The sequence below is a fragment of the Lissotriton helveticus genome, chromosome 10 (genome assembly GCF_964261635.1).
Source record: "Lissotriton helveticus chromosome 10, aLisHel1.1, whole genome shotgun sequence".
In the NCBI taxonomy this organism is placed as follows: domain Eukaryota; kingdom Metazoa; phylum Chordata; class Amphibia; order Caudata; family Salamandridae; genus Lissotriton; species Lissotriton helveticus.
In genome coordinates, this window is record NC_136071.1 from 864,612,684 (window position 1) to 864,633,856 (window position 21,173).

General features: G+C 40.3%; 1 protein-coding gene across 3 annotated transcripts in view; it reads left to right on the forward strand.

The window, feature by feature from the left end:
- RAPGEF5 (Rap guanine nucleotide exchange factor 5) overlaps positions 1 to 21,173 on the forward strand; it is a 984,395-nt gene that overhangs the window by 487,416 nt on the left and 475,806 nt on the right. For all 3 annotated transcript variants that reach the window (XM_078663509.1, XM_078663507.1, XM_078663508.1), the window contains exon 7: positions 3,241 to 3,289. In XM_078663509.1, coding sequence (XP_078519635.1) covers positions 3,241 to 3,289 — 49 coding nt within the window. The remainder of the gene's footprint in view (positions 1 to 3,240; positions 3,290 to 21,173) is intronic.

The following is a 21,173-nucleotide window of genomic DNA, read 5'->3' on the forward strand; positions in this document are numbered from 1 at the left end:
TCCCTCCCCCACCCATCAACAATCTACCTGCAGAACCATCTGCCACAGTGCTACCTTTGAGGTCATCCCCGCTGTGTTCCCCCCCCCAAAGACTTTATTGCCATCTCAGCTAAAAAAGAGATCAAAATAACCAGTTAACCAGCACTACGGATACGCCTTGGAGAATAGCCACGTTTTTAGGGTTTTCCGAAAGTTCTGGACTGACGGTTGGGATTTAATTTCGAGAGGAAGGCTGTTCCACAGTTTGGGGGCTACTGTTGAAAACGCCTTCCCACCCCATTTGGTTCTACGAACGCGGGGGACCACCAGCAGACTCTTGGTTGAGGAACGGAGAGTTCTCTCCGGTACATATGGATGCAGCAGTTTCCTCACGCCCTCCGCCCCATTACCGGTAAGCGCCCCATAGGTCACACAAAGAGTCTTAAAGGCAATCCTAGACTCAATGGGGAGCCAGTGTAAGGTTTTCCTGGCAGCCGTGGCGGAAGATAGTCTAGGAGTATCCAGTACGAATGTGGCCGCCGCGTTCTGGACTGTCTGTAAGCGCTGCATAAGACCTTTGTTAGCACCAGCATAAAGAGCATTACAATAGTCAAGTCGCGAAGCCACCAATGCAACGACGACTTGCTTGCGAGCCTGCGGGGACAAGTAATGCTTAATTTTGTGAAGAATTTTAATAATGCCCCAACAGGTAGCGACTGTTCTATTGACCTGCTGTGCCATTGAGAGATCCAGGTCAATAATTACTCCCAGATTCTTAGCAGAATCTGTAGGTGTAGGGCAGACTCCCAACGAAGGAGGCCACCATTCGGCCGTCCAGATGTTGGTGTTTCCTCCAAAGACCAGAACTTCAGTCTTCTCCCCATTCAGTTTGAGTGAATTGTTAATCATCCACTCAGCAACCGCCTCCATACAGCTTCTAAAGTTATGAATGGGAGCGTGCACTGAGCGAGAGAGTGACACCAAGATCTGTGTCTCATCAGCATAGGAGACTACATCCATCCCATACGATCTCACCAACCTGGCAAGTGGTGCCACATAGATGTTGAACAGGGTCGGACTTAATGCCGACCCTTGAGGGACCCCACATTGCACAGGTGTGGGAGGAGATAAAAAGTCTCCCAGCTTAACCCTCTGCTCCCTCTGATTCAGGAAAGAGGCCAGCAAGCTCAAAGCCACGCCCTCTACCCCTATCTCCCTCAGACGAGATGTTAGGACCGAGGGAGACAGGGTATCGAAGGCGGCTGTCAGATCTAATAAGATCAGCAGGGAAGTATGGCCCTGATCGACCTCAGTGCGGATGTTGTCAAGCACTATCGTCAGGGCCGTCTCCGTGCTGTGTGCTCTCCTGAAGCCGTGTTGGGACTGATCTAACTGACCCGAGGTATCCAAGAACGCCGCCAGATGCTTGTTTAGGTGGGTCTCCAGCATCTTGGCAGGGACTGGGAGCAAGGAAATGGGGCGGAAGTTCTTGAGTACCTCTGGGTCTAGTGTGGGCTTCATAAGAAGGGGCTTGACTACAGCACTCTTCTACTGGTCGGGAAAAATACCATCCCTCATTGCTCTGTTCGTGATGTCCAAGAGCGGGGGTAGCAGGGTATCTCTGCAATCCTTAAGAAGTTTAAGAGGACAGGGATCTAAAGGAGACCCTGACCTCATCTTGCTTAAAAGCAAGTCAAGTTCCTGTAGAGAAAGCGATGGAAACACAGATAGGCTCACCGTGGTGGCAGGGGCATCAACTTCGAAGGGGAGGAGAACAGGACCAGGAGAAGAAGGGGGCATTAAGGCCTTTTGTGAATCAAGGGCCGAGTAGATGTCTGCTATTTTCGTATGAAAATATCCTGCGATTTTATCACAGAGGTCTTGTGAGCATACTATAGGATCAGGCATCTGTAATGTGCAAAGGGAATCAACTACCTTGAAAAGGTCTCTCGGGGAGGTGAGGGTGGTCGTTAGATGAGCGAAATATTCTTGTTTCACCTTAATGACCTCTGCCTCATACTCCTTAAGGAGAGATTTATGTTTCTCCCTCTCTAGGGGATTCCAACTCACCCGCCATAACCTTTCCTGCCTCCTGCACCCCTGCCTCAGGAGTCTTAAAGGCTCCGAGAACCACGGGGCTGATGGTCTCTGCCGGGCAGAGTAACACAGGGTTACAGGGGCTAAGACATTTACAGCTGTCGTAACAGCATTCGTTAATTCAAAAGCAGCTATATTGACATCTTTAGCTGAGCTAATGGCAGATATCTGAATCAAAGGGGCAAGAGAAGCATTGGTAACCTTCCTGAAGTCTCTTCTAGGTTCCAGTTTACTAGGACCAGTCCACTTAAGATTGCTAGGAGAAGCCTGACGTTCCAGAGGGACGGCCAAATGGTCAGACCAGTTTGGCGAGTTTTTTGAGGTTTCCTGGCTCAACCCCAGGAAAATATTATATTTGAAAATGTATATTATACACTATGTTCCCTCCCCTAAGGCATGAGGTGGAATCGGGCCAGACAACCTTAATATTCAATAACCGAGGCATTCGGCAGCGCGGGCGGTGGTCTCCTAAGATAAAACTTTGGACTCCTGCACTTATTATTATAAATATTCTTTTTTTGTTTTTAATAAGGCACTGGAGCTCAATAAGTGTTTCCGCCTTCTCTTTGTAAAACAGCCCCCAATGACTTATCAGTTTAATCCTTCTGCTTTGTATAGGTTTAAGGGATTGCCAAAATTTGTATTTTCGAAAGTTATTGCTATGCAAGAGGTTCTGCTCGGCTGGGCATTAATAGGAAAGCTCCTAGCTTTGAAGAATAATTAATCGTTGCAAAACCTTTTGTGTTTTTTAAAGGCTTTTGGAATACACTTCTGCCAATTTGGCTCAGGAGAACAAGACAATGTTTGTGTACCACTACAGTTTATTAAACTGAAGCGTGCTCAAAATATATATTTGGTTGCTCTACGATACTACTCTGTTGAAAGTGTATAGATAGAAGCGAATTATTTTTCTTGTTTGTAGCGCCATCTAGTGTTCAGGTTATATAACACACTTTAACATTGCTTACATCTAGAGCCCATATTTAGTCACCCATCATGAAACCTAAAGCATTAAAGCTAAAGAACACGTTAAACACGGAAAGGACTGTCAAATACGTGTAAAGACAATGGCAGCAAGTAAAGTGAAAGTGGTCAATTAACTGGTATCCATAACAAGTGGAAGACACGTCTATATTTTGATCAGTGTGTTTCTATTTCTTGTAGGTGCAGAGGGAGTTAGCGGCTGTTATTGCATTGAAAACAAGAAAGTCGGGTGAGTATGCCGCATGAAATATTTTGAGCATAACATATATCCGTAGCTTTAGCATAGGGACATTATTGTTTTATTCATTTTACGGTAAATCGTACTGTCAATGAGAGAGATTTCCAGTGTACTTGCACACCAAAAATGCAGATATAAAATATCATTTTGGCTACTACTTATTTGTAATTTTAAATGGTGCCAGTGAAGCCCTCCTGAGTCTTATATCGCAGTAACACTTGAACCAAAGGGTCTCCTACAACAGGACAGAGTATGTTTGGATAACACCTATGGAGAAAAAGTAGAACAGTAAATGTCAGTCACTTCAGACTGACCCCAGCCTTGATGTGTATGGGTATCAAAGTACTGCTTAAGGTACGGGGGAGGGTGATGGCATACTGTCAAAGAGGGAGGTACGGTTTTGGCAGAGTCTATATCGCAACGGTGGGCACAATATGTATTGTTCAGTTAATATGCAAGATACATTCTGACATCATGTAAGCTGTCTGTGCAGTAGAATGCCTATGGTGGTTTAGCTGGTAGGTGGGGGCAGAAGGTCCTAATACCTTAGGGGAGGGAACATAGTGGATAACATACATTTTCAATTATAATATTTTCTAGGGTTTGGTGGCTCGCATCAGAGCATTAAACGTTGGACTCAACAGTGTAATGTTGGAGGTTGGCCTCTTCCATCAGTATATTTATGGGAAGAGTCGAAGGCCACAGGAGTGATGGGAAGGCAGGTTGATTCAGCGCTTTAGCAGTCTGCCCTTTATGCTTACAGCCATACATGTAACATGTGTATGTTTAATTTTTCTAAAGCATATAGCTACTTAATCAGGGCTTCTCGAGGCTACTGCAGTATCACACAGCACTCTGACGCTGTCCTAGAAGGGCCAGGTTTTAGGATTTTCCTAAAGGGAGCTTTGCTGGGGCTGGAACGAAGCTGAGCCGGAGGAGAATACATAAGATTAGAAGTCAGGTACTAAACGACCGGCCTCCTGCTCTACCTCTCCTGAACTTGCACTGAATTGCAAAGTTGTCCTTCGCTGACCGAAGCCCCTGTTGAATCTAGGACCTGTGTCAAAGAAAGCCCTATAGGTGATATTCTTTTTTAAGTTCAAGAACAGGTTTATTGAGAAAAGTAAAACAAAAGAGAGAAAAGAACTAACTCAATATAAATACTTAGTACAATAAAGCATCAAATATTACATATAAGCAAATAGAAAAATGATATATGGTATTTGTAAGCTGTAAATAAAATACATTGAAAAAAATATAAAGATCTGGTTTATGGATATTCTTAATGTAATAGGGAATAAGAGGAAAGCTAAGTAAATTAACATGGTACAGTCACATTAAAATTATAGCAATAACATATTGAACAGTTTTACTGATATAATAAAAGTCAGGGAGGTTGAGCAAGTTCTTGTACTAATGGAGTGGGAGCAAAGGATTTTTTGCACATTCATCCAAAAATTATGTAATAGGAGACCATAATTGTAGACGTTTTTTTGCAAGAGATATAGGAAATACAAAGGTTGTGTCCAATCTATGATTGTGACAAACAGCGTGCCACCAAGTTAGGTACTATAATTTAGTATCCTTCCAATTTTTTGTTATCTGTTGAAAGGCAACAGCTAGCAATAGGTCTATGATTTGCGTGTGCGATTGTTTCATATTCCAATCAAGGAACAAGCTCCCCAAAAAAACATTGATGGGGGAGAAGGGAGCTGCAGTGTGAATAATAATGTTAATTTGAGAACAAACTTGTTTCCAGAATTTAAGCACAAATGGACAAGTAAATAACAGGTGCTTTAAATCAGCGTCCTCATGAGAGCACGTCCAGCAAGTGCTAGGAATTTCACCATGTATTCTGTGTAAATAAGTAGGTGTAAAAAGAAGTTTATTATACATTTAAAAAAAGAGTTTGTGTAGTGTTGGCCACTCTAGATGATTTCCTGATTTTGGTCCACAATTAATTCCAAAAGGAGATGGGCCAAACTGTGTCAAAGTCAGATTTCCAAGATAGTTCTGTTTTAGTTTTCTCTCTGGTAATGAGAGATTGTGTTAAGCTGGAGTAAATATTGGAGACTTTGGGATTCAAGTGAAGGAAATTACCCCATGTAGGATCCATCAGAGGAGATGAATGGGTTATAAATTGGAAATGAGAACAGGGTCCCAGTATTGTGAATCATAGAACTGAAAATTTATGTTGAAAAGCGGGAGGTAAATGAAAAAGATAACACACCTTTGAAAATGGGATAAATGTGCCTTGTTCAAATAGTCAAGTCAAGTCAAAGATTTATATAGCGCGCTACATACCCAGAGGGTCTCAAGGCGCTTGAGGAAGGGTGGGGAATTACTTGTTGAATATCCAAGTTTTAAGTTGCTTTCTGAATGATAGGTGGTTCTGAGTGAGGCGAAGGTGAATGGGGAGTGAGTTCCAGGTTTTAGCTGCCAGGTAGGAGAAGGATCTGCCTCCCATGGTGGTTTTGTTGATGCGGGGTATGGCAGCAAGGGCTTGGTTGGAGGAGCGTAGCTGGCGGGAGGGGGTGTAGAAGGAGAGTCGTGTGTTGAGGCATTCGGGTCCGAGTTCGTAAAGTGCTTTGTGTGCGTGGGTTAAGAGGCGGAATGTTATTCTCTTATTGACGGGGAGCCAGTGGAGGTTTTTCAGGTGACTAGAAATGTGGTCTTTACGCGGGATGTCTTGTATGAGTCTGGCTGAAGCGTTCTGGATGCGTTGGAGTTTTTTCTGAAGTATTGCGGTGGTTCCGGCGTATAGGGTGTTACCGTAGTCCAGGCGGCTCGTGACCAGTGCGTGAGTGACCGTTTTTCTAGTTTCGGTGGGGATCCAGCGAAATGTTTTTTTGAGCATGCGAAGAATGTTGAAGCACGATGATGAGACGGCGTTGACTTGTCTGTTCATCGAGAGTGAGGAGTCCAGGATGATGCCCAGGTTCCGTGCGTGGTCCGTCGGGGTGGGTGCTTTTCCAAGGGCCTCTGGCCACCAAGAGTCATCCCAGGTGGAAGGGGAGGTGCCTAAGATAAGGACTTCTGTTTTGTCTGAGTTCAGTTTCAGACGGCTGTGTCTCATCCATTCGGCTACTTCTTTCATTCCTTCATGTAGGTTGGTTTTGGCTGGTATACCCAAATTAAACTTTTGTTTCTCCATGTTTTCCAATAAAGGTGCTTGTTGTTGACAAGTATGAATTTATTTTACCAGATACTAGAAGCAAGGAAGGTGACAAGGTTAAGTGGTGCAGTATGGAGAAGAGTGTCTAATATCTTACAGGAGAATTTAACTACTGATATGGAAGTTTTTTGTAGTTTACTAGCAAAGAAGAGGTATTCCTGAAAACTGAAGGGTGGTCTGAATGAAAGTTCGAGATCAACCCATAATGGGGAATCATCAGATGTATCAGACACCCATTTCGAGAGCTACCTCAACTGAAAAGCTTTGTGATATTTTAAAAGCTCCACCTTCTAATATTGGGCCCAACAATTTTTGCAATGGCATTCAGTGTTTTTTGTTATTCCATAAAAACAAAAGAAGAATTGAGTTTATTTGATGAAAAATACTTTGCTGGTATAGAAATAGGTTTATTAGATATAATATATAGAATGATAGGGGTGAGCATCATTTTAATGGTGTCTAAGTGACCCAAACATGATAAATAAAGGGGATACCATGTCGTGGTAAGTGATTTTAATTTATCTAGGCACTTATCAAAGTTTAAAGAAATGGATGTCTTAATAGATGGGGAGAACCATGAATCCAACTATTTAATTTGTAGAGATTTCCACGTAAAATTAGAGATTGCAAAATACTCTTTAAATGTGTACTTAGTTAAGGGCAGTATTTCACATTTTCTGTTATTTAATTTATAGCCAGACACCACTTTATAAGAATCCACCTCTTTGAAAAAAGCTGGAAGTGAGGTCTGTGGTTGAGAGATGAATAATAAAATGTCTGCATATGCTGCTAATTTAATCTGATGACAGTTAGATTTGAACCCCGGTAATGAATGATTTTGTCGGATTTTTGATAAAAATGGTTCTAGTACTAAATTAAAAAGAAAGGGGGATAAAGGGCAACCCTGTCGGGCTCCTCTATTTAGAGTAAAACAAAGGAAATGTTAGACCATTAGCAAGAAAGGCAGCTTTGAGTTCAGAGTAAAGTAAGGCAATTAGAGAAACCATTTTTGTACCAAACCCAAACCATGTAAGAGTGTGAAAAAGAAAAGGCCAGTGTACCCTATCAAAGGCTTTTTCTGTGTCCTGGACAATCGCTGCCAAGAGATCTGAGTGATGTGACGCTTTGGTTAAAATATCAAAAAATAGATGTGTCTTATCAGTGATATTACGTCCTTTAACAAAACCTGATTGCTCCCTACCAAGAATCAAGGGAAGATATGTTTCAAGTCGAAGGGCTAATGCTTTTGAATTTTTTTTTTATCTACCTTAACTAGGGATATGAGCCTATAGTTTTTGCAATAGCGTAGATTATTGCCCTCTTTTGGTATGAGACATATTAAGTCCTCTAAGAAAGAGCCTGATGATTTATGTGATGTGATGAAAGATGAAATAAGAGTGTACAGGTGTGGAAGAAGAATTTTGGAAAAAGTAAATGAAATGTAACTGTAAAGCCATCAGGTCCTGGGGCTTTATCTTTTAGCAGGGTCTTCAATGTGTTTAACATTTCTGCCTGTGTAATATCAATTTCAAATAGATCCAGATTCACTGGGGATTAGGCAGGTTGTTGAATCATAGAAAAATATTGAGCGACATGTGCATCTGTGGGTATGTTCTCAGGTGTATATAGAGACTTATAAATTTCATAAATTCATTCAAAATGTCAGAATCTTTAAGTTTTGGTATTTGATTATCATCGATAATGGATTCGATTTGAAGCCTGTTTTGCTTCATCTTAAGGTAGTTGGCTAACAATTTACCAGATGTATTCTGGACTCCATACAACTTTGCACTGGGTTTCAATAAATAAAGAGAAGCATTTTCAGTAAAGACCTTATTAAAATCAATTTTAGCATATATAAGTTCTGATAAACAATCTTTTGACTTAGAGGTGTAGAAGGAATGTTCCAAACTCTTTATTTTTGTGAGAAGTTCATTATTTAATATGTGGGATGTTTTGCGCTTGCTGGACACATGTCTTACAATGAAGTCATGTGCAGCTGCTTTAAAAGCATCCCAAATTGTTTGGAAGGGAAGGTTATCTGTTTGATGGATTCAAAAAAATTAATGGAAGAAGGAGATAAAACTGGTGGTAAAACTGGAATCTAAAAGTAAGGAATTATTAAAACGCAATTTTTTAGGTGATACGTGTTAATGTAAAATATCTAGTTCGATTGAAACCAGACATGTAACAGAAATCACTATAGGGCCAATGACAGCAGAGTGTAGATATTGTGTGACATGAAGAAATGATCTATTCTAGATTAAGATTGGTGTGGCGGAGAGAAAAAAAGTATATTCTCGTGATGATGGATTACAGAGTCTCCAAGCATTTACCAGTTTCCTCTGTTGTATTGTATGTAAAAACAATTTATGTGATTTATTTGGGATAAAAAGAGTCTTCAAGTTTCGGTCAATAAAGGGATCGACTACTTGATTGCAGTCACCCGCAAAGATAAAATTCTTGGAAGGATATCTCACAAGCAGTTGTTAATTTGAGACCAAAAAAGAGAATCACCTTTGGTACGGGCATATATGTTGAATAAAGAGATTGGAGCCTTTCCTATCATTAAATTAGTAAAAAGCCATCTACCTTCACCATCTGATTCTTGAGAAATAATCTTAACACTCAAGGCCTTATGACATAGCGTTATGACCCCATTCCTCTTACCGTGACAGAGTGAGAAGAAAATTTCACCCACCTAATATTTTTTGAGTTTTAATTAGGGGTGGGCGGAATTTGTGGAATCGCGTTACGCAAATCTCTGCGAAACAGTAAAAAATCTCCGCAAACACGCAGAAATTCCGCGAACACGCAGAAATGCTTGTTCGCAATGCTTTTTTCCTGTTCGCAATTGCTGTTTGCGTGCTTGGGGGGGAATATCTCGCGAACACGCATTTTGAGAACGAGAACAAGCAAAAATGTTGCGAATCGCAGAACGTAGAATTTTGGGCGATTTCGCGTTCTCCATGGAAGGCAAAATTACCCAAATTCCGCAAATTCCATGAGCGGAACGGAATTTGCTGCCCAGGCCTAGTTTTAATGATTCGTGTTTTGTAAGGTGTGACTCCTGCAATAAGGCTATGTTAACATATAATTTTGATAGTTATGACAAAACTTGTTGTCTCTTAATGGGACAGCTTAAGCCTTTGATATTCCATGTGCCGATTTTTAAAAACATAAGCTAATCATTTAAAATAAATAATTAAATAAACCAGTATTAACTTGTAGAGTTTCCAATATGAAGTTTGCATGAAGTACGAGAGTAATGCCAAAGAAATCCCTTGAGTAAGGAGAAAAAAGGAAGAAAGAGCAAGAAAAGAAAAAATGATATGAAATAGAACTTGCATAAAGTACGAGAATAATATCCAAGAAATCCAATGAGTGATGAGAAAGGGGGAAGACAGAGCATGAGAATAAAAAATGATATGAAAAAATATTATGAATATGAGATTTAAGAAACAGGAGTACGAAAGCTACAAGTAAAAGAGAGATTACAAGCAGAGAGATTAAAAGAAGAAAAAAGATTGTACCTACATAAAGTTCAAAACATATAAGGAGTGGGAGGGGTGAGGCCACATGAAACGATGACACGTCCGGACTCCACAGGGTAAGGCAAAGAGGACTTCAGGACAGGTGACATGCAAGGCGAGACACATCGAACATTACGAAATGGAACCTGAGGAGAGAAAAATGTGCTAAAATCCTCTAAACAATTTGCTAAACTAGAGCATCATCAATTACTTCAAATGCAATCTAAATATAAACACTAAAGACCTAGAAATTCCAATCAAGAGAACACCTATTATTTCCCACTTATTATTTGGAACAAGCAATAGATGTGTCCATAGTCATAGTCTAGAAAGTCATTCAGATTCTGAAACTAATCGGTTAGATCAAATTATGGGGGCTGGAGGTCTTCAACAGCTGGTGAATGCCCCTACGCATGAAAAAAGACACACTCTTGATGGCATATACTCGAATAACCATGACCTTGTCTGTATCTCAGTTCTCCCCATTTTATGGTCGGACCACTGTGCCATTCAGTTTGAATTGAATAGCCGTGGGAGCCAATTAGCTAATACTAAACCAGCCCAGGAGATTGTGACCAGAGCCTGGGGAAATTTGGATATTAATAAATGTGGACGCTCTCTTAGTAGCTCGATGCGATCCCCTCCTATCGGAGTGGAAATTGCCGCAGCTGCCTATAATCAATGGTTAGCTACGTCCGGCATTTTACTAGCCCCTGGGAAACAGTGGACTCCCAAATGAGCCCTACCATCAGCCCCTTGGTATTCGGAAGAACTTAGAGCCAAAAAATTGGAGTGTAAACTGTTAGAAAGGGCATGGCGCAAAAATGATGGTGAAACAGATAGGGAAAGATACAAACATTGTATAACAGTCTATAAAACAACTGTTACTGGAAGCCAAAAGACAGTTCTTTTCTATTCAGATAACATTGACCAAGTCCAACTCATAGGAACTTTTTAATACTATTAAAACATTGTCTACTCCAACTGCCCACAGGAGCCATAGTAACCCATAATTTTGCAATAAAATTGCTGATTTTTTTAAACACAAAGTTGAAGTTATATTTTCTTCCTTCTCTGAAGCCAATAAAACGACACAGTTAAGCTCTAATATGAACAGGCCAAGCAGTAGTGATCCTTTATTGGTACTTGATCAATTTTCATCACTGGAGGTGTCAGAGACAGTCAAGGTCCTGACCTCGATCCGCTCAGGAGCCCCTAGTGATCCCTGCCCTGCCTGGGTCATTAAACAAATACCTGAAGTTATAGGAATGGCCGTGACTCCCCTGTTAAATGCTGTCCTCGTATCTGGCATATTCGCTAAAATTTGGAAGCAAGACTCTGTTCTTCCACTCTTGAAGAAGCAGAATCTGGATCCTAAAGACCCTCACAATTACAGGCCAATCTCGCGGCTCCCTTTTCCTGCTAAGATCGTGGAGAGGTGATGAACATCCAACTCAGTGCATTTCTCCATCGTAACAACTCTCTGGACCCATCGCAATATGGGTTCAGGGCTGATCATAGCACTGAGTTGGCTCTGTTGAAATCCACGGAGGAAATTAGAGAGGCAGTAGATGGAGGAGGTAGTGCTGTACTGATTTTATTGGACTTGTCCGGGGCCTTTGACACGGTCCATCATAAGTTATTGATGGACCGGTTGTCTGTGATCGGTGTTGAAGGCCTAGCATGGAAACTTTTACAGTCTTTCCTAGCTGATAGGTCCCAAACTGTGGATCTGGATGGTAATTCATCTGAACCATTCATACTCCCTTGTGGGGTGCCACAGGGTTCTTTTCTTAGCCCAACGCTTTTTAATACATATGTGGCACCTCTAGCAGGAGTCATTAGAACCTTTGGCTTCCAGCTCACCTCCTACGCTGATGACACACAAATTGTGTTGTCGTGACTAGGGGAGGTGAGAAAGAGACTGGGGACCGCTTCCATGAATGCATGAGTGCAATATCCTGTTTAAAACTTAATTCCAACATGACCGAAGTCTTAAAGTTTGGGAATAATCCACAGGTGTGGACACCGGGGAGGTGGCCGGAAGATCTGGGACTTTGCCCTATACCCACTCAGAAGGCCAAAAACCTTGGGGTATTAGTGGATAACAAACTCACTATGGGGGATCAAGTAAGCATGGGGACCTCAGCCTGTTTTATGATTCTTAGAATTATAAGGAAAATCAAGATCTTTCCAGACCTAGAGCAATCTCAGACAATCAAGGCCCTTATAACATCGCTTTTGGACTATTGTAATAGCCTATATTTGAACATACAAAAACAACATATGAACAGGCTCCAATTAGTCCAAAACGCAGCAGCCAGGCTGCTGTCTGGAACACCCAAATTTGTTTCCAAGAAATGAGAGCTTAAGAAGCTACACTGGCTTCCAATAAAACAAAGAACCCGCTTTAAGGCAGTCTGTATTCTTTTTAAGGCCATTAACAGTATTGGTCCCGAGTTTCTTAGGCAAAAGTTTCACTGGTATGTTCCTGTTAGAACTCTACGATCCACCAGTGCTAAACAAGTGCAAGTCCCCATGTCAAAAAAGTAAACTGGGGAGGCAGGAGTTTCGCTCTTTGGGCCTCGGGGGCTTGGAATGAGCTCCCCTTTTTCCTCAAAACTGCCCCGGATCTCTTTTCGTTCCGGAAAGGCCTGAAAACATGGCTCTTTTCGCAGTAGCACTTTTTCAGCTTCCCCAGGTAACCAGTACTGAGCGCCAGAACACCCAAGGGTAATCGCGCGCTAATGACATAACATAGTTTCTGTGCTGCATTAAGTTAGAAAACCTTTTAACCTAGCTGGATCCTCATAGGTAGTAGTTTTATTATTGAAAGTTACTTTGAATAGACAGGAGCGGAATAAACCAAATTGCGCCCCAATATATTGGAGAACTGGTCTCATCGCGAGAAATTCTTTGTGTCTATCTGCTGTGCATTTGCATAGTCTTGTGAGAAGAAAAGATGATTGCCAGATGATGTAATTTGTTTTGCAGAGCTAACTGCTGACAGCACCTTGAGCAGATCAGTATACTCAAGAAAGTACAGTATAACTCCTCTCAGTTTTCTCATGTTGGAGGACGACACATGTGGAATTCCCAATCTATGGGCACGTTGAATATTTAAAGTTGTACCTTCTGGTAGGTTCAGGATTGTTGGCAGGAACGACTTGAAGAAATTGAGGGCGGTCTGAGATTTCCGAGCCCTCTGGTAAACCATATATCCGGAGATTATTTCAATTGTTCCTGTTCTCAAGGTTTTTAATCTGCCTCTGAATGGATGTGACTTAGATTTGCAGAGCTTCCAATTTGTAGCAAGTTGAGTTTAGAGTCTCCACGTTGTGTTAAACTTTGGTGATTCTCTCCTCCATCTTTGGCCGTCCATCCGTAAGGACTTCCAGTTTGGAGTTTGTCTCTTCTACGAAGTGATGTAGAGCACGAATCTCCTCCAAGAGAAAGTTCATAGAAATGGATGAAGTATGCTTTGGTGGAGAAGGAGGATCTTTTTTCAACCATTTGGTTGACGATTTGTTGGCAGTAGAAGGAGCATTAGTGCCAGATGAAGAAGTGCTCTTAAGTGGTAAGTTCAAGGAGTTCTCCATTGAGGCCAGGAAGGTGCGGTAGCTCGAGCGTACTATAAATTCGCGAGCTGTAGGTGTCAAAAGAGAGTTTGCCTTCCTCAATATGCCCATACGATGTGACAACCGAATCCAGAAAGTAACAGAATGAAGTTTGTGAGAGCCCTGAGAGCAAATGACAAGCGAGCAATCTCTAAGGTCGAATATTATGTATCTTTTAATTTCAACTAAAGAATACAGGAGAAAAAAAACAAGACTCTCACTTTTCAAAATGCCACATGATTAATCACTTTGGTTTCCAAAGACTCGTGTGTCACTTGAGTAAAAGTTGCATGAGGAAAAGTGGCATTTACCTCAGCAGAATAGCCCTATGTAAAAATTATATTATGATATAATTAGGAGCATTGAAAAAAAATAAAAGGGGTTATTGCTCAGAAACCTCTTTAACGCTAAGAAGACAAGGTTTTCCTTACAGGATGATCCAGTAGACATTACAAGCTCTAAAGTAAGGGTGGCGGGAACCGCGGAACTCTCGTTTTGAAAGTGTGTATGCATTTAAGATGGCGGGTCTCCTGCCGTCTGAGACGCTGATGATGGTAAAGAAGGAGCGCGCAACCTATAGAGCTCCGAGCGACATTAAACGTACGCTCCTGGGTTCCACATAAGTTCCGACACCTGCTGGTTCATTTCTAGCGATGTCCCGCCATAAATCCGGCGTGAAGTCCCTTCTTCCCTGGTTGCCTAACCGAGCGTCACTGTAAAGCCGCCATCTCCTTTGGGCGCTAGCCACGCCCCCCCTACAGGTGATATTCAATGTCCTAAATTTCAGGCTTCTCAACAGGAAACCAGTGGAATAACAGCAGATGAGAAGCCAGCTGTTGAGACTTAGGTATAAGCAATAGCAGACAAACAACTGCATTTTGGATCATCTACAGTCAACTGAGGGAGGACAGCTTAATCCCTTGACAGAGTACATTGGCATAAGCCATGCATGAGTAGATTGTTGCCTAGAATATGATCTTCTGCGTATGGTCTGGTAAAGCCCACAAGATTTTTTACTTTAGGCTTTGCAGTAGGCGAAAGTAGCACCCAACCAGTCTTTTAATCTGGAAGTCCATAATTATCTTTCTATCGATCCCGATCCCTAGGTCTTTTATTGCAGACTTAGTGGAAGAGAAAGGCCCAAGCTGCTCTGGCATCCACACCGGCATCCAGAGTGCTGGCTGATTCTCACCCCCTAGGACTCCAGTCTTTCCTCCATTAAGCTGCAGACAGTTCACCCCATTCAGTTGGAAACAGCTATGAGGCAGGATCTGAGGAGTACTGCAGTTAAGCCATGCTCAGGGTACAGAGAGAAGACTATTTATCAGCACAGGAAAAAAGAGTAAAGCCAAAGGATTCTACAAGATGCATAAATATTAAAAGGAGTCATGCTCAGGAATGAGCCTGAGGAACTCCAATCGCAAATGTAAGAGTCTCAGAAAAGGTAAAGGTTATCCAGTACCTGGAAACTCCGGTTTTAAAGAAAAAAGGAAAGCCAAACCAAGGCCTTGTCTATTATGTCCCAATTTTGCAACTGACCCAGGAGATCTAGCAAGATCTCTGCTGGGGATGTGCCCCTGTTCATCGTCCATTTAAGTTCTTCCACTGCCATCCGCAAGAAAGATTCACTACTGTGCTGAGGACCGAAAATCGACAGGGCAGCATGAATTTAGTGTATGATCCTCAATGTAGGAAGAGAGCTGACATTCGTTGTGCTTTCCAAGCAGTTTGGAGGCAAAAGACAGCAAGCAGGTGGGATGGTTTGGCTGCATCCAGTGATGGCTTTTTCAGCAAGGGTACTACCACAGCATGATTCCAAGCTTGAGGCACTGTAGCAGATAAGACGGAAAGATTCTGAAGTCTCTGCAGCTTGGGATAGATAATGGTCAAGGCAGCCTGATAGATACTTGACTGGGCTGGATCCAGAGAAGGTTCTGATTTAATCATTGCCACCAGGGCAGTCAAAGCTGTTGCCGAGAGAGGTTGGAAAAAAGTGAGATTAGGTCCGGGGCCCGGAGACCCAGTGGTGTAGTCGGGGAAGTTAATAGCAGCTTCAGGGAATACAGTAAATATTGCTCTGAAATTGTTAGAGGAAAAACAAACTCATTCTTAACAGATGGTTGGGTGAGGGCTCAGCAAAGGAGTTTTAAATCAAGGGTCTAAAAATACCTAAGGATAGCAAATACCTCCTTTGCAGGATTGGATGCTGATTCGATTTTGATGGCAATATAAGATGCCTTTGAGGTCTTTATGGCTTTATGACATTTCAGGATCACCACTCTACAGGTTGCTCTTCTGGAAGTTTTATAGTATTTTTCTCCACACCCACTCAAGCTTTTTACACGGTTATTTAAGTGCCAGCAGGCTGGCATCAAGTTCAGAGTTTTAGAGGGGTTTCGGAGGCCTCTCCAGTATAGAAATAAGACTCTCAAGATCTTCAAGCAGCCAGGTTCTTACAGCCAGATCCAAATCCTGTACAGCAATGTTAAACCGGAAATGCACTTGAACGGTGACTCTCAACCTTTTGCCTTCTATGACCCCACTACTGATTCAATACTGGAAACTGGGGTCTCTCCATTATTGGAATCTGAGGCCACCAATAAGTCATTACTGGAAGCTGAAGACCTCAGCCAAAGCATGTTCATTCTTATTGACTAATGCAGCCCAGAGGTCTAGTCTGTTGGCTATTCTCTTCATGGGCCCGTTAGCATCATTGCTACAAGATGAAAAAGGGTTTCATGCACCAATGGACTGATGGTACACAATTATTCCTCAACATCTTAATTCCCTTAGACATAGTTAGCATAAAAAATAAAAACAAACCCCACACAATCTATATTTGTCCACCTCCTTCACTCAAAGACTCCCTCCCTTTTGTTAAAAAATACTGGATAGACTGTTAACATCTAGCCATCACTGGTCCCATTGTACAAAACATTTGGTTACATCATCAAGCAAACATCATGAAATTATACATCTCCAGAATCAACAAAATCACTTCCGTTCAACTCATTCTAGTGAGGAAGCTGGAATTACCCCTCTCTCCACTGAACTTTAATACTTTGGTTCATGCACTGGCAAGGTCTCCTCTCCTTGGCAGTAATGATATTCTATATTACCTACTAAAAGTAGTGTAACTTCTCTCAAATCCATCCTACAGGTAGCTGTCCTCTTGTGTAAGAGATCAAATCACATCACACACTTTCCGAAAGGCATCCATTGACTAACACTAGAAGGAAGAGAAACCTCTTCAAAAAGGTATGAATCATTCACAGAGCCCTTATCCCTAACCTCCCTAGTTACCTTAAGGACACTGTACACCTCATGGGAGGTTAAAGAGACACCAGCATTAACTTGACCTTCTTATTGAATTTGAAAAACCAAAAAGCTAGAAAGACAATTCATTTGTCACTCTATTTCCAAATACCATGACTCAGGATCTGCCTACAGGGTCAATAAAGGCTCACTCAACACTAGCTTTCTGTTCTTCCAGAAACATGTAAAATGCCTCTGTTCACAAAGTATATTGATAGCTCCTAGCATCCCACTCCCCTTTCCCTCTGAAGAGACTTTCTTTCTGTATTCTCTCTTGCTGCTGGAAGCACTCTGAGGAACTCGAATTTAACTTACTGTCCTTTAGAAAGACTTAGAAATAAATGTTTTCAAAATGTGTTTTAATGTACTGTCTAGGTCCCTTATCTTGTCTATGTGGTATCCCAGAGTTTTTGAATTTGAAACCAGCGTTATAGTGTTGGAAGGTGGTGCATAAGTAGGTGTAAGTATGCACCTACCACTAGAAATAAGGCCACCACCACAATATAAGGCCCAGACAAGGTCTCAATAAATTATTTCCTTGCTCAACCTTTGATGGGGTATACAGACATAATATCGACCACAAAAATATCGAGGTAGCTAAATATCGAGTTTAAAATATCGAGTAGACAGAATATAGATAAGACAGAATATAGACTACAAAAATATCGAATAGAATGACAATAATATCGAATCAAAAATATAGAATGGACAGAATATCGAATGGACAGTATATAGACAACCAAAATATCGAGGGACAGAATATAGACAGCAAAAATATCGAATTTTAGGTAAGTAAGTAAGTACATTTATGTTATTTAATGTTTGCGTATTATAATTCTGGAGCGGGTTGTGGGTTTATAGGGGAATAGGGTGGGAAGTAATTTAATTATGATTAATTAAATATTTTAATTTATTGGTATTTATTTACAATTAATTGTTAATTAATTTTTAATTGGCAATTAATTAACATATAATTGGTAATTAATTTTAATTAATTGATAATTATTTTAATTTTATTCATTTATTTTCTGGAGCGGGTTGTGGGTTTATAGGGGTATAGGGTGGGAAGTAATTTAATTATAAGTAATTAAATATTTTAATTTTTTTATTGGGATTTATTTAAAAATAATTGTTAATTAATTTTTTATTGGTAATTAATTAAATTATAGTTGGTAATTACATTTTTTTAATTGATTAATTGATAATTATGTTAATATTATTTATTTATTTTCTGGAGCGGGTTGTGGGTTTATAGGGGAATAGGGTGGGAAGTAATTTAATTATAAATAATTAAATATGTTAATTTATTTATTGCTACTTATTTACAATTACAATTAATTGTTATTTAATTTTTTAATTGGTATTTAATTAATATATAATTGGTAATTAATTTTTATTAATTGATTAATTGATAATTCTATGAATTTTATTAATTTTATTTTTGTAGTGGGTTGTGGGATTATAGGGGAATTGGGTGTGAAGTCATTTAATTGCAATTAATTAAAAATTTTAATATATAAATTGGTAATTATTTTGAATTAATTGGTAATTATTTTTGATTTTTATAATAATGTATTGTTATTCGTAAATATTTTGTATCAATAGGTAATTATTTTTTAGTAATTAAATTAATTTTATTATTTTTAATTGCATAATTATTATAGTATCTTAAATTGAGAATTAATTTTAAATAATTTGTAATTGGTATTAATATTTAATTTATTTTTAATTATATATGAAGTATTTACTTTCCCTACTGTTGCTCTATTTAGAGTGGGAATAGTAATTTTTACCTTCCTGCTATCCAACGCTTTCCCTACTGTTGCACTCACTGGAGTGGGAATAGTAATTTTTTTCCCCTACGCTATCCAACGCTTACCCTACTGTTGCACTCTCTGGAGTTGGAATAGTAATTTTTACTCCTACGCTATCCAACGCTTACCCTACTGTTGCACTCTCTGGAGTGGGAATAGTAATGTTTACTCCTACGCTATCCAACGCTTTCCCTACTGTTGCACTCTCTGGAGTGGGAATAGTAATTTTTACCCCTATGCTATCCAACGCTTACCCTACTGTTGCACTCTCTGGAGTGGGAATAGTAATTTTTACTCCTACGCTATCCAACATTTTCCCTACTGTTGCACTCACTGGAGTTGGAATAGTAATTTTTACCCCTACGCTATCCAACGCTTTCCAAACTGTTGCACTTTCTGGAGTGGGAATAGTAATTTTTACCCTCCCGCTATCCAACGCTTTCCCTACTATTGCATTCTCTGGAGTGAGAATAGTAATTTTTACCCTCCCGCTATCCAACGCTTTCCCTACTGTTGCACTCATTGGAGTGGGAATAGTAATTTTTACCCCTACGCTATCCAACGCTTTCCCTACTGTTGCACTCTCTGGAGTGGGAATAGTAATTTTTACCCTCCTGCTATCCAACGCTTTCCCTACTGTTGCACCTACTGGAGTGGGAATAGTAAATGTAACCCTCTCGCTATCGTATGGTAAATATATGTATATTTTTTATTAATACTATGTTTATATACATATATATATATATATCTATTGGATCCCCTTCTGTCTTTCTGCTTGAGAGCGCATGACATTCTTTATTTGAATTTGCTTTGAACATATTATTGACCCGGATTGCTTCGCCGGGATCTGCGCCAACTTCCATTTGGGTTCCAGTACTCCGGAAGAAGCGTCTCTTTCTTTACCATATATATATATATATATATATATATATATATATATATATATATATATATATATATATATCTATGTGTGTATGTATTTAAAAAAAATATTGTTATTTATATTAATTATTTATTTATTTTAATGTTATTAAAGTATTTTAAGTATGTTTAAGTTAGTTATATTTATTATTTCATTAATTTAAAATTACTTTTAACTATTTAAAAAATTCGAGATTTTGACTATATTTTTGTAGGTCGATATTTTTTATTCGATATTTTTGTACTTACCTGTTTGAAGATAGGAAGTCGATATTTTGGCATTCTATATTTTTTACTCGATATTTTTGTAGGTCTATATTTTTGCCATCGATATTCTTTCGGTGATCCCTTTGATGGCTGGCAACGAGCAGGCAAGCTTCACTTAGGAAACAGGCGACTAAAGCATTTAAAAACACCACTACACTAAACAAGAAAGACAAAAAACATAATAAAAGTCTAGGACCAATTTAAAAACATGCAAATTCTTTTTTATCTTTAAAATGACACCAAAATGACAAAAAGCCAATGTGGGGAAATGGAGGTATGAATTTTTAAAGAATAATCACTTTCTAGTAAATTGGGACATCTGGTCACACTTTACCAGGACAAAGTCAAAGTTTAAGGCTCATGGCGATGGAGCCCTGGTCGGACCACTATGCAGGAGGCCTCAGTCAAAATGTTACCTTCACACTTAAAAACTTTTCTGGAGGATTTTCTCTTGACGTTAAGCAGGTCTCTTCAATAGGCCTGATTTGTAGCGGCCTCGTCAGCTTGGTTCAGTGGGAGCCCACGGTCAAATGCTTGTCGTCTTGAGCTTTCAGCGGGACGAACCTGAAATCCAGGTTGGGTTGGGGATCGATGTAGCGGCTTGAGTCTCCACTTCACTTCGGTCACCTTCTGGAGCTTTTTCACAAAGTTCTCAAAAGTTCTCCAAACTCCAGGTTGTGTTTCCTGAAGTTCCTTTTGGGGATTCAAAGTGTCCATAAACAAACTCCAAGGTTCCAGAGTCTCTGAGTTGCTCCTTGGACATTGGGGCTACAGAGCCCTCAATGCACCTGGCCAAATCCTATAGAGTCCAGCTGAAGGTTGTCCGCTATGTTTTACGTGCTGCAGATGATGCAGGTGGAGCTCTTTTAACTTGTTGCTTTCAGGAAATCCACTCCTTCTCTCTTTGAAGCAAGGCAAAATCTTTAGGGCTGTAGTTCCTTAGTGTGCAGCAGGTGCAGTCATTCAGAGTACAGTCCTCTTGGTGCAGGCCAGAGTTCCAGGAGGGCAGTCCTTCTGCTCCTTGTAGTTTTAGGCAGGGGCTCTGTGTTGCTATGCAGCGCTCCCATATTTATCCAGTGTTCTGGGGGCAACAAGCAGAAGGGCATCCCTGACTAAAAGGGTACAGAGTGCCAACCAGAAGTATGACAGCTTTCCCCAAAGTGTGGCCTATTCTTGTCCCACAAATCACTGTACTTTTAAAATTCAAGATTGAAAAAGTTCCTCCTAGGTGTT